The 14,108-nt window shown below is 42.1% G+C and overlaps 1 protein-coding gene across 2 annotated transcripts in view; it reads left to right on the top strand.

The window, feature by feature from the left end:
- PTPRB (protein tyrosine phosphatase receptor type B) overlaps positions 1-13,716 on the top strand; it is a 66,004-nt gene extending 52,288 nt beyond the window's left edge. The window contains exons 28-34 of one of the 2 annotated variants that reach the window (XM_059817008.1): positions 620-696; positions 1,512-1,646; positions 2,711-2,833; positions 3,051-3,214; positions 4,462-4,597; positions 7,742-7,862; positions 8,918-13,716. In XM_059817008.1, coding sequence (XP_059672991.1) covers positions 620-696; positions 1,512-1,646; positions 2,711-2,833; positions 3,051-3,214; positions 4,462-4,597; positions 7,742-7,862; positions 8,918-8,940 — 779 coding nt within the window. In that variant the 3' untranslated portion in view covers positions 8,941-13,716. Of the gene's footprint in view, positions 1-619; positions 697-1,511; positions 1,647-2,710; positions 2,834-3,050; positions 3,215-4,461; positions 4,598-7,741; positions 7,863-8,689 lie in introns of both variants that reach the window. The other variant, XM_059817009.1, reaches the window with a different exon arrangement.
- The last annotated feature ends 392 nt before the right edge of the window (positions 13,717-14,108 follow it).

Here is a 14,108-nt window from a genome sequence, read left to right as displayed (position 1 = left end):
CTGCTGGATGTGGTTTGTGCTTGGAGCACAGCGTCACAGCATCTCCTGTGTTCTGCCTGCCATGCCGGGCTGGGGAGCATGCTCGCAATGTACAAGAAACAACATGTGACTGAGATCCAGCATAGCATTATCTCACAAATCAGTGACCTGGTGGCTTAGGCACTCTGTAGTACTGGAGTTGCCACCGGTCCCAGGGAAGACGGTAGGCCTGCTCGCACATGTTAGCTCAGGAGCTGTGCAGACCACTGAAGCCCTACCGCTCCTTCAGTGGCAGCACTGGGCACTGCTCTCCAGTACAGCACACTGCTGTCAGGATCAAAGGAGGATGCTGTTGTAGCTCTTTTGTTGCCATAAAAAATTCTATGCAACTCAGCAGAGGAATTTTTGGGTATTCATTGCTTCCTTCTCACTCACCCATCTCCAAGTCTTTGAAACACTCCACAGCACTTGTGGATGAAGGAGGCAGTACAAATATAAACAGTTACTCTCTAAATTAGCCCTCCATATAAAATCCTTGTAATAACGCTGCCAGTCCTTGCACAAATGCCTTTCTGTAAATAGGAGAGGGAATGAAAATCAAGATCTAGCCATAAGCCTCTTGTAATCAATTTCTTCCTAGATGATACATCAAGAGTGAAGCTTTCCAATGTGGACGATGACCCTTGCTCAGACTACATTAATGCAAGCTATGTACCAGTAAGTGACTCAAGGATGGTATTTTACAGTCCTCCCTCCAGTGGTAATTTGTCCTTCATCTAAAACTCAATATAAAGCTGGATTCTTAAGGCTCCCCTCCCCCTTCATTTATTCACTTGAGCTAAAAGCCTGAGAACTCATTTTGTGGGTGTGCTGAAAGGCTGTGTCTGACTGCCATTAGGTTAACTGTGAGTGATTTAGCCGGCACTTAAGGACACTTTCTTGGATTGCTATAGTTATGTAAGATAACAAGTCTAATTGGCCAAGGACACATTTTTAAAGGTCACTGATTTTATACAGTGTCCACAAGAACTGTAGCTATCACTGCAGGTGGTATCCTCATTGTGGAGCTGTAGCTCATCCCGACAGTGTTGGCACCTTGCAGGATGGTGAAACTGGCTGAGATTAAAATAATGCCCTTTGCCAGAGAGTTGTGATTGATAATAGCAGTGGCTTTAGCAATCCAGATTTCAAGCCAGAACTCAGCTAATTTATTAAAAACAGTAAATAAAACAAAACCCCCTAGTAGTTCCAAAATTGCTTGAGACTGTGCTGAACACAATAGAACAATGAAAAGCTTTGACTGCCATAAAAGGAACAGTATTTAGATACACTGCCGCAGTCTCTTCCTTCTCTCTGCTTCAGCCAGCCTTCTGCTTCCAGGTCCAAGGCAACGATTTAGCTCTCAAAACTATTGTCCCAGCAAGGGCATTGTTGCTGCAGAGCACTGGCTGCAACCCCTTGGCTTGTACAGTTGCTAGAAGACCTTTTTCTTCTGCCTTTATGGAAACTAATGGCGTTCTCTTTACTTGCAGGGCAATAATTTCCGCAGGGAATACATAGCGACTCAGGGCCCTTTGCCTGGTACCAAAGATGAGTTCTGGAAGATGGCATGGGAACAAAATGTTCACAATATTGTCATGGTAACCCAGTGTCTTGAGAAGGGCCGGGTGAGTAGTGACTCTTTGTTATTATTAACGACTGTTTTAACATCTATTAAAAGTTTATCGTTATTATTTGCATCATACTCATGCCAAAGGCCCCAGTCAAGAATATATACAGTAAGAGATTTGAGGTATAATATAAAGACTGGAGACAGATTAAGGCTGTGAAGTGGGGATGCAATGACCATCCCAAGATCATGCAGCATGTCAAGGCTAGAGTTAGGAACAGAGCTCAGTGCTTCTGGTGTCTAATCCAGCGCTCACTAGTACTAATATAATCCTCTTAAGCGTGCAGAAAGACAACCACCAGCAAAAAATGGCTGTTTATCACATCAACTCCAATCAACTACTACTTTAAATACAAGCTCTAGAGAGCAAATGATGATCATTAAATACAAGGAATTCTCTCTGATGCATAAGCCCTGATGTAGTAAGCAAAGAGACTACTCACGCACTTAATAGTCTTACTGAGTGAAAGTGTAGGTAGGTTATTTAGCTGTCTCAGCAATCCACCTCCCCAAGTATGACCACATCCTGCACCCTTTGTAAGACAGGGACTAGATGTGTAAAAAGATTAAACCAACTTGAAGTAGTGATCATCTAGTGGCATATATGGGGATATTTCCTTTCAGTTTACCATTTTTTCTTGAGGAGATGGCGAATGCAGATGCAGGACAGGCAGCCATCTGTCTCCTCCTGCACCTCACTGTCTCTGAGTGGGACCCCACTGTCATGTCTCAGCAAGAGGTGGGGAAGTGGGCATTGGAGGCCTAGCTGTCATCCAGGCAGAGCTCTGAGCAGAGTTGGCGCAGAAAATGCCCCCCCCCCCCCCCCAACATCTATGATGAGAACGTCCACTTCCCAGTGCCATCCTAACCCATTCCCATCCCAGGCCCTGTTTGTTGAGCTGACATGGCAGGGGGTGGCATCTCTCTCTGAATTCAGCTGCTGCCATTCTTCCTTCATCCTCAGGCACAGGAGGTCTGAAGTCTGCTTCTGCCATTGTTGGATGGAGGCATTGTTTACAGCAGTTACTGACACTAAATCTATCTTTTTCTGTGTCCCTCCAGGTGAAGTGTGATCACTACTGGCCCATTGACCAGGATTCCTTGTACTATGGAGACCTGATCGTTGAGATGCTGTCTGAATCGGTGCTCCCAGAATGGACAATACGAGAGTTTAAAATCTGCAGCGTATGTTTGTGTTCGTCTTTTTTAAAAAAAAAAAAAAAATTAATTGCTTAATAACACCTGCAAGGCTAAATTCGGAAGGTTTCTTCTGCAGTAACACAGTTGTGTCATACCCAGCTCATTGCTGGTGGCAGCTGTACCATTTGCTCTGAAGTGCATGTTATGTGTGTCCCCTCCTCTCTCATCTGTTCTGATGACCCACACTTCTGTATCCCAACAGGAAGAGCAGCTTGACTCAACGAGGCTCATTCGTCACTTCCACTACACTGTCTGGCCAGATCATGGTGTACCGGAGACCACCCAGTCCCTGATCCAGTTTGTCAGAACTGTAAGGGATTATATCAACAGGACCCCAGACACAGGACCAACTATCGTGCACTGCAGGTATGTGCAGCAGCAAGAGGTCAGAGGCACAGAGCCTTTGTGCGTACCCTTGGGAAGATCCCAAGTATTCCTCCCTGTTAGGCCATGGGCAGCCACAGAACCTGAGAGACAGCTGATGGGCTTAAGTCTCCAGATACATCAGAACAGCATTCCCTAGGCACATGCACTCACTCACAACCTCACCCTGGAGATGCCCCCAAAATGATTCTCAGGGAAGCACTGTGTCTCTGTCAGACCACTGGAGAGCACTAAAGGTGTCAGCAGCTGCCACTGCTCATAAGCTTTTGCATTCTTAAATTGCCTGTCTGCTGCTGTTGTGGCCCAACATCTGCATCACAAAGGGGTGTTCTGAAAAGGTAAGATATACCAAGGGGTGAATCTGGCTATGTATGGATGTTGATACTAGCTGGCCAATCCATCCTTTCCCCCATTCTGACTGAGATTCCATCTCCTTACTGCCTTCTCATGCTCTTCTGCTGTTGTGCAGCCATAGGGCTGCAGTTTTTCCTCTGCTCTGTGAATCACCCCTACAGACATATACAAAAAAGGCAAAACTGGACTGCCTGATCCATGATCCACTGGCTAGCTGCAGCAGAATATAGGGTTACAGAGCGAGAGAGGGAGTGCAGTCTGGTGCTGTGTGTGTCTTCTGATAAAGCCATATGCTCACTGATACTACCTGAATGTAGTATCTGACCCCTCCACCCATTATATGGGTTGAGGCATGTATCTTACATGACCCCACCTGTATCTGACTGTACATCATGTACTGCAACATGTCAGATGTATACTGTATCACTGGCAGGTCAACTTTCCTCTTCCCTGCCTCCTGTCTCTAAACCCCACCTACCAGCATTTCAGCTACTGGGGACTCTGGGATACTTTGCCTTACTCTGCCCTTCCATAAGGCACAAGCCAACTTACCTTTTAGAATTAAGCCTACTGGTTCATCCCTGGAGAGAAGAGGTTTAAAAGTTACAGTCAGGTCCAGTCTCTCCGTGTATCTCGATGACTGGGTTAATCCAAAGCAGAGAGCAGTACGGGCAGTAGCAGAGATACCTCTACCATTGCTATCCTTTCCTCCTTCCTAAACAAATTCCATTACAAAGTGTTTGAAGTCCCAGAGATGCCATTTGAACAATGAGCTTCTCACCCTGGAGATTGGAACTTTACAAAAGTATCACATGAAGATAGTGAATGCTTTGATCCATCTCCTTTTAAATCTTTTGGGTTGTTTTTTTCGCCAGTGCTGGTGTTGGCAGGACTGGCACATTCATTGCACTGGACCGAATTCTGCAGCAGCTGGATTCAAAGGACACTGTTGACATTTATGCAGCAGTACATGATCTAAGGCTTCACCGGGTTCACATGGTTCAGACAGAGGTAAGTTTTGGATAGCCTACAATACAGCAACACCAGCTGCAGTATATAATAATCAGTCTCTCATCTTAAAGGCTCTCTAAGCACTTCACAGTTACCCCTCTGTGAAATACTAGTTAGATATATTTTAGCTCTGTAAGAATTTCTAGTTCAGAATTGTTTCCATTGGTTTTCATACAGCAGGTCCAAACCATAAGAAGTGGTAGCTATACTTCCTATAGATTTCTCCTATTGGCACTGGCCAACAATCACCCCAGCAGTGTTATGTAGCAGACGCTTAACAGCACATTGTTGTGTTAGTGCAGTGCCCAGTAAATGAGCTTTGACCAGAGAGAAGTCCTTCAGGGATGGGTTTGGAACGCAAGCCTAAACCAGCCAGATCGGTCGACATAATAGGGAAAGGGAATGGAGGGGTGGGAAAATTAGAGATACATAATTTTAAAACTCTAAGCACTGTGACCTTGTGGCTTTGCAGTTCATTTTTTATTGAGCTGCTCTGTTATTTTCATTAATGGTATTGGAAAGTTGATCAGCATTCTCCTAACATACTATGCAAAAGCAAGTACATTTATTCTTGAAGTGCAGGAAAAGTACGTGTTTGGGATTTCTTTCTGTGCTTTTAAAACTGCAAGAAAATCACTTTACACTAATAGCAGCTAAACACTTAGGAGCTGATTTAATAAAGGCAAGTTGTGGAGGCAGTCTTTACATTTTCCCTGTAAACTGTTAATAGGGGAGTCAGAACAAGTTTGATGGGTCTGGCTGTAGCTTAATAGTAATGGAGCTCTTTGTTGCAATTTGGAAACGAAAATATCCGTGACAGTGCTTCCTGATAGATGTAAATGTCACACATGGGTATAAAGAGAGGCTCAACTGGGAATGCAAAAGAGAGATTTCCTGGAACTATCTTAATCACAGAAGACCTCCTGTTGGAGGGGAGACAGATTCTCAGCTTAGTCTGGGCATCCTCAGAAACAGATCCATCTCACCTTCTACATTCCCATCAGCCATAGTCAGCAAAGGCAGACAGGCATCTCAGGAGTGTGGCTCTTTTTCTGTAGCTGGAAAAAAGAGGCAACTACCTCAAGAGCCTAAAGTTGACACCAGGCTTATAGACAACTAAAGTTGTGTGATACAAAGCCCACCTTTGGCATGAGCTTGACATGACATCCAAGTCAAAACGCAGCCAGACCCAAGCAAAATATCTACAGCAATAGTGAGAAGCACCCCACTCTGTCACTACAAGCACTACATGCATTTCTGCCCCAAACCAGCAGTGGCTCAAGTCTTACCCAGATCCCTGTTGTAACCAGTCCAGCCCCTGGAAGAATTCACAAGCAGCATCCCGGAAATAGGTTTACAGAAGGCTTTTGCAGCTCATACATACTCACCCCACTTGAACTGAAACATGCTTGTAGAGTGACCATGTAGCTGTGTCAGTGCATAGCCACTGACCTGCTGTATTCTCAGCAAGTCTTACTAATCTGAACTGTCAGTTGCATCTGTATATAGTTTCTGATTTGGAACTGACTTTCGTCAAGGTAGCTTGGAGCACAAACAATGCAATCTCTCATCCTCCTGCAAGAAAATTAAGTAAATTTACCCTGGAGTTTTATGATGATTCAAAGTTTGCAATGAGCAGTGAATTACAAAGTAATTCTTACCCATCTTTTAAGAAAAAGTAAAGGAGGTGGGGAAACGGGGAAGAAAAGATCTGGTCCACAAACTCCATTTGATGTGTGTGAAGACCCTAGTTTCTGGTATTATCATTCATGTCTTGGCTTCCACAATCTGTTTGGGGGTTGAGATTAAAGCTAGTTCTGTTGATGTGGTGGAAGCTAAATCCCACTGGGGAGCACAGGCCAGCAGATAGGACTGTTTGCAATGAGATGCTCCAGCCAAAGGTCACAGCACCATCCTGTTTGACATTATGCAGTCACAGTAAAACAGCAGCAACAAAACACTGCCCCTGCTTCAGACTTGTCTGAAAGCTGTTTAAGACAAGAGACTGCAGCTGGAGACTTGCAGGGGAGTAACAGAAAACTGTGTCCGTCAGCTCAAAAGGCAGTGGGCTCAGCACAGCAGCTGTAACATGGGCAGAGAAGCTGTCCACCATTTCAGTCCCAAATAGTCTCTGCCAAAGGAAGTCTCCATGCCCTGGCCAACTTCCCACCTAATTGGTGGGTGGGGTGCAGGATTCTGGGCCACAGAGACAGCAGTCGTATGTGCATGACAGCAGGCATCCTCACTTTCCCAGAGCCAGAGCACTGAAAAAATGCACAGAGCAATAGCTCTTGTGAAAAACAAGTAGAAGACGTGGGGGGAGAAAATGCATGTGCTTATTGGAGAAGTTATATCTTTGAGTTAAAGGTACACCTTGATATATGAAGATGCTTGGCCTAATTTTGGGGTACCATGCTACACTAATCAAAAAATGATAATGTCATAAACCACAAAGAGTAGCAAAGCATGGGGATTTAACAATCTATTCTATCAAGGTAGTTTGATAAATAGTAAATAACTTGATGACCCTCCCTACTTTGGTTGTGAATATCATATTAGCTCCCTTCTATGAAAGGCACTCTTCAGGAAAGACAGTCTGTCATTTGCTGCATAGTCAGAAACAATCTTATAACTTAGATTGGATCAAAAAAATACTGCTTTTGCCAGAAAATTTGCATTCATCAAAGTCCTATGAAATATTTATATATTGTGATAAAATTCTGTGGAAAATACTTCTTTTCAGAACAAAAAAATCAGGAAATTGTTTGTCTTTTCTGCATGCTTCCCTGTACATATTAATTCTGTTACACATACTTTATACCAAAGCATTCAGAAGTAGTAGCTATCCAACACAGCATCATGTCAAATTATGCCTTACAGTTGATAGAGCTTTCACTCATGACATGATCCATCAAAACATATTACGTTCATTTATGTTTTACTGGTAGCATTTCTAAAAACAGGCGATCACAAAAGTTTGCTATATTACTAGTGTGAAAAGGAGATTAATTGTCAAAGTATATTTTCATTTTTAACACCACCCTTGATTTTGTGTGAGGGAGTTAGCCTGTAACGATTTTCACAATACAGAAAATTAAATTACATAATTTCCCAGAGTGACTTAAAAAAAAAATTCTTTTGCAGTGTCAATATGTGTATCTACATCAATGTGTGAGAGATGTGTTAAGAACCAGAAAACTTCGCAGTGAACAAGAAAATCCCTTGTTTCCAATATATGAAAATGTGAATCCAGAATATCACAGAGGTAAGTGCAAGTTTATCAAATTGTGAAGTGTTTCAAATGTAATAGCTCATTCACAATGTAATTGAGGGGGCAAATTGTGGTAACCCTTGCCATCAATACTTGTTCTCTTCCTGGACCTTCATTTCTTCACTGCTCTGCTCTTGTCACTCTTGCAACTGCATCTTTATTTCTTCCAGTAGTAGTCACTATAACATTTCTTCTGCTCCTACCTTACCGTCACGCTCTCCCTGTCTCACACTTCATGATTCCTGTGCTGTTTGGGGACTGAAGCTCTTCCCTGTCATGATATTGGCATCCTCCTTTACCTCACCAGTGTTTACATCATCCACTTTTATGCACACTGAGGCCACTGGCTGGGCTTGCTGGTCTCTTCTGTCATTGGTGGTGTTCATGTCCTGAATCACCCTCAGTTTCTGTTGACTGTACAGGCAGCCTTAGGAGAGTTCCCATCTGCCTTGACTGGATAATGTAGGTGTTCAAGACGATGCTCTTTCCTCCTCCCCCAACTCTGCATCCTTATAGGCTCTTTTCCCTAGATTGCATCCAGTCCCTTGGGGGTAAGAATTGCAGGAGTAGCAAACCTGGCACTAGCACTGCCCTTCACCTCCTGGTTTCATGGCCAGAGGACCAGTCTGGAGAAGTTGTAAGCAGAGGTGGCCTGTGTGTCCTGGTAGAGCTGATTCCTAAGAGCTGTAGAAGTTTTCAGAGTCAGACAGCAGGATCTTGGTAGCTCCTCAAATTTGGACATTGGGAATTGAGATTATATGATGAGAGATAAAAATAATTTTCTTGATCTAGCCCATAGAAATCAGACTTGTCATCAACAGGTAGAGCAGGACTGGAGGAGGCCAAGGACTGAAATAACCAGGGTTCCACAAATTGGGAGTGCTAGCAAAAGCAGAGGTGGGATCTGCTCTTTAGCTGTCTCATCAGTCACCAGCCTGCGCTGCTGCCACACAACCACCTTTCAGAGCACTGTAGTCAGCTGGCAGAGCTGAACATGAAACCACCTGGGTTGTTTTATTTTTTCTAATCTCAGTTTTCCTTGCTTTCAGATGCTGTTTATTCAAGGCACTAAGAATGTTACAGGCAACTGCTTTTGTGACCACATTTGTTAACTAGGGGTTTTGTTTGGGTTTTTTTATGTATGTATTTCATGCACTAGAAAGGTGCCAGACCTTTCTGTTGAGACTGTGTATAATTTATTGGTCTGGTGATTTTTTTTAAAGATCTATAATTTAAGTGTAATAGATATTAATGTATATAATTGTATTTTGGCATTATGTAAATATGTATTTTTTCTGTATTGTTTATATTAATATTAAGCTTCAGATAATACTATTTTTTTCTTATCACAGTTTTTATGAGCTGTTCTACATAAAGTATTTTAAATTGTATGGCTAACAGGACTGCTGCGTTTGGGGCAGGTTATGTATTGGCATGTAACAGACAGGAAAAATCCTATAAGGAGAACCTCATTTGTTTTAACTAGTTCAGTGTTTGTGAGATAAAATAAGCTACTATTAAGCAAGGGAACAGTAGTCCTCTATAGGAATTACAATGCTACTCTACACTTTAAAGTTACTGCTTGTGATCTGACGAAAATGGGTGTAACCCATAACACAATGACATACCTTTTACAGAACTCATTAACAGCCAAGCAAAACAGGGTCCACCTCAATAGAAGCAACTGTTTCAGTCTAATGTGATGTAGTAGAAAAATATAAAACACCACACGCTGCCATGAAGTCTAGCAGACCTTTCCCACACACATGCTTTGAGTGGAGACAGGTCACATTGTGATTTCTTTACACTGGTTTGAGAGAGCAGAATCAGACCACAGCCTGTGTCTGTGCATTTTCACTTATGTACAATTATAATGAGAAAGGTATTCAAGGAAACGCTTCAGACATTCACGTTAACAGACCTGTAAGGATGTGAAGTCTCACAACTTCAATAGCTTATTAAAAACAATGCTGTACCATGACAGCTAAAAAAATAGAGATTTATAAACGTATAGAAATAAGGACATATAAAGGTATATATCCCACAGTTTACACAACTGGTTTCGGCCTTAAGCCGCTTGCAGCATAGCTGCCTTGGCCTGAGTGTTGATCTCCTTTGAATGCCACTTGCTTTCACAAAGGGAAAGCGTAGCCCCAGCATGTCTGCATAGAAAGACTCCTCCACTTAGATGTTGCCTGATGTCACCACCACAAGGGCAGATGGAACAGAAAAAGGCTCATCAGTAAACCAGGGGATATAGGCTGGCAGGGCTGTGCTAATCATTGGATGACTCAAAGCATTTAGTGATTGGCAACAAGTACAGTCAAAAAGCATTCACCAGGTATGATGCCCAGCCAAGCAGATTAGGCACATCCTCTCTCCTCTGCAAAGAGGCTTCTCATTCAAAGGACTGATTTGAACACTCTGTTCACCTATTCTTCATCTCTATAAAACACTCTTCAGACAAATAGAGAAGAGGCAGTACACAGTTCTCCTCCATCACAAAAAGAAGGAAGGGCTTAGTAGTTCTCCTTTTATATATCTACCCGTACCTAGAGAAAACTTAGCTTGCTGCTGAAGACAAGTGCCTAAATTCCACTTCTATTTTGGAGAGAAATAAATCTTTCTGAAAGTCTCCAGAGAACCAGCCAATACACCTAAGTGCCTAAGTGAGGAACTGCTGTGGCCCTGGGCCAAGACTGCTGTGATTTCACCATGACTTATTGGAGCCACACTCTCCTTGCGGTAGGAACAGCTTCCTGACGATGACTGAAGAAATCTGCAAGGGAGGTCTAACATAGTTTTCTTAAATCGTTCCAAATCAGAACCAGCAGGACTACGCACACCCATGTCATTCCGGTTTTCCTAGAGAGATGGAAACAGCCTGATAGTCCCTCTTCCTTCCTGCTCCATCTGGAGTCTCATCCTTTCTTGACCCAGTATCTTCATGTGCCTCAGAAGCCACCCTTCATATCAGCTTTCACAGAGCATGTAAGAACATGCTCAGAACATGTAAGCTTGGTTAATCTTTCAGGGGTCTCTGTATGAAAATACTGCTTATTCCTCTTGTACATCCTTTTTGGCCCCAGACAAACCTCAAGATTCACCACCCTTAGTGGGATCTGAAGAAGAAGGGAACTAGCATTGTGGTGGAAGCCATTTTCACAGAGGGAAATCTAAGCAAAACCGCAAAGAAATGTGCAGATTTTCTTCAGGCCCCTTTTTGCTCTGTTTCCTTTGCTAGATAGACTCTAGGTTAGCAAGCAAGGACAAACAAGCATGGCAGCTTTAGATTGATCATTGACCTTGCTATAACAGCTGAACTTAGGGCATCATGAAATTGCCATTGTATTACGTGCGCTGCATTTAGACCTTTCTTTTTGCAGCGGTAGCTGAGGAATGAAGATCACCACGTTAGTTACCAGCAGTACAATTACATTGTGAAGACGTACGAAATGTAACCTATAAATTATCTCACACTATATATTACTATGTCATTTTTTTATGCTGAGGGAAATGGAACTCACTCAATAATATATGATCTGAGGGCAAAAGTCTGATTGTATACTATGTATGCACGTTGTTCATCATTTTCAGAAAGACACACATAGTTCTGCTCTTTCTTCTAACATTGTTTCTCAACTCCGTCCTCCACACCTACAGAGTTCACGAATCTGCACCCAAAATGACAATGTTGTAGTAGACAGCTATTTTCATCTTTTTTCTCAGCTAATAACGGACGCAGTTCATAAGCCTCTTCCTCCTCATCACTTAATAACATGACAGATGACCTTAAACACTCTGGCACAATACTCTTGAGCAGCTTTACATCTCTCCCTGGCCAGGTCATACGTGAGACTGTACACACACATTATTGCTCTGTTTCTGCTTTCTAGCCAATTCTGGTCATATGAAACCAGTGTAAATCCACTGAGAATAAGTAAAAAGTATCTATGTAGCATTTTGTTAATGTTAACACCTACTTAGCAGTATAATTAATTATATTTACTGGCCTCTAAGCTGAATAACAAGACCGATGGGAAATTGGTAATGTATCAAGGAGCCTATGTACTGAACAAAGAAAGCTCTTAAGGAAAAAGACATCCTCTGCTGAAGAGGATGTTTCTCTTTTGAATGTCTACGAATGATGTTCAGAATTCCCTTCTTGATGTTTCCCAATAATAATGTTATAAAGCAAGGCTAGTGTTGTTACTGATCCATAAGCTAAGATTTGCACACTTGGAGCCCAGTCCTGTGAATCTCTGCATTGTCCACAAAGCTACCTGAGTACTTTCATGAAAGTCAACTGGAATGCTTGCCTGAAGAATATCATTCCACTCCTGAAGCACTTGCAGGGTTGGGCTTTTAGGTTAATTCAAATTTTTTTATTGAAATTTATTTAATAATAAAAAAATTGTAACTTTTTTTAACCTGTGCAATACAATTACAAGATCCACTACCGATTGTAGGAAAAAAAAAAAAAGATTTTGCATAGCTGGAGTTGATACGTGATATTTTTTGTTACTAATGGAACACAAAAGTGGGTGAGAGAAATAGGCATACTGTGAAGATGTCATAGAAGTGCAACTTTATAAATTTTTCTCTGCTGCTATAGTTATTTATACAGCTTATATACGTGCCTAAAATTGCCAGAAATATTATTTTATGCCATGATATACTATGAATTTCCTTTCACTTGTAGAACAGAGAAAAGAAAATGTGTGAGCTTTAAGTTTATATTATGTATTATATACGGTTATTTACACTTTGACTTTGAAAGCAAAAAGTTAAATACTAGACAGACAGGAGTACATGAGCACTTAGCTGTGCTCCTTAGCCTGGGAGTTAATATATGGGCTAGAGGGATGAGAACAATAACCATCTAATGACTGTATTAGCATCTCCTCCCAGGGCCACAGATCGGAGAAACACATCTGACATTCAGAGATACAGCCTACCGCAGCCACAGCTTCGCTACCAAGGAGTGGCATGGCAGGTGCTTACATTTTTTCAGATTTCCTTCAGTACTTCAGACATGCAGTTTGTGTGAATATAATGCAATATAAAATGACAACGACGCCCCTGATGGCCCTGTCACAGACATTCGGGCTCTGGAGCTGTGAGATCTGGGACCTGTAGTCCCAGGAGGCTGTGAGTTTGAATAGAAGATGAGTGTGCACCCCCATACTTAGGCAGCTCACTGTGGACTGCATGCCCTTGACTGTCCCTCTCAGGCTGACGAAGTCAAACTCCTGACCTGTTGGTAGCACCACTATGGCCAAAGCAAACTTGTCTGTTATCAGTGACCTCACAGATCAACAGCTAGTTCAGACTAGGATTTGATTTTTAAGACTGGCAGGAAATACTGGAGACTAGGGACTAGCTAAATTTAGCAAATACTGTGGAATTTGGGCACATACAGTGTCTATGATGCTGGTAGATTGATATGCATGATGATTTGGTTGTTTCTTGGTTTATTTGAAAGCTAAAGAAATACTGTAAGTAATGTCAAGTAGCTAAATATATATTGCTCTACAGCAGGGCAGTATGTTATAGTGAAAAAACCCCACGATTTTGAAGTGTGGCTAGCCATAAATTCTTTGCCAGTGCCTGGAGTAGTGTCTGAAAAACATCTTCAGCACATATTCCATTCTCATATGCTATATAATTACTTATACCTGTGTTCCTAACAAACACTGGGTGAACACAGAGTTGTGCCACTATTGTCAATTTAATTTATGTATTTGTTAAGTATATTTTTATATTTTTAACTACAGTCAACAAATCAAATATATTTGCGTGTATTTTACACATTTTTATAAATAGTTCATGAATAAAACATTCATTTTAAAGAAAATCACATCCTCATCTTCTGTTTGACTGCCTTTCCATTATGGATTTTGTTGTCCTGCTTCTCAGAGAAAAGGTCATAAATGAGTTTGATTTCAAGTGAGACGGTCTTCAGAGAACATTAAATTCATCAGAAGCCTCAGCCTGTTGGGGGAAAGGGGGCTCTGCTGTTGCCTGCTGGCTGGATTAGTGCCCATGCAGAAAGATACCGTTGTTCCATTCGCCTCCCCGGTGCTCTGCCCTCCTCCTTTAATAAACCAAATACTCTCTGGGTTATACAATGGGTATTTGAAACAACAGTGCATCTTGAACTTAAGTGCCTGTTATTTTAGAGACATTTCGCCAGGCAGTCGTACCAATTAACACCGCACCGAAGCTGCATCACTGCCT

Source organism: Gavia stellata, chromosome 4 (assembly GCF_030936135.1).
Source record: "Gavia stellata isolate bGavSte3 chromosome 4, bGavSte3.hap2, whole genome shotgun sequence".
Taxonomy (NCBI): Eukaryota; Metazoa; Chordata; class Aves; order Gaviiformes; family Gaviidae; genus Gavia; species Gavia stellata.
The sequence above is the reverse complement of the archived record's forward strand: the minus strand, read 5'-3'. Positions and strand labels throughout refer to the sequence as shown.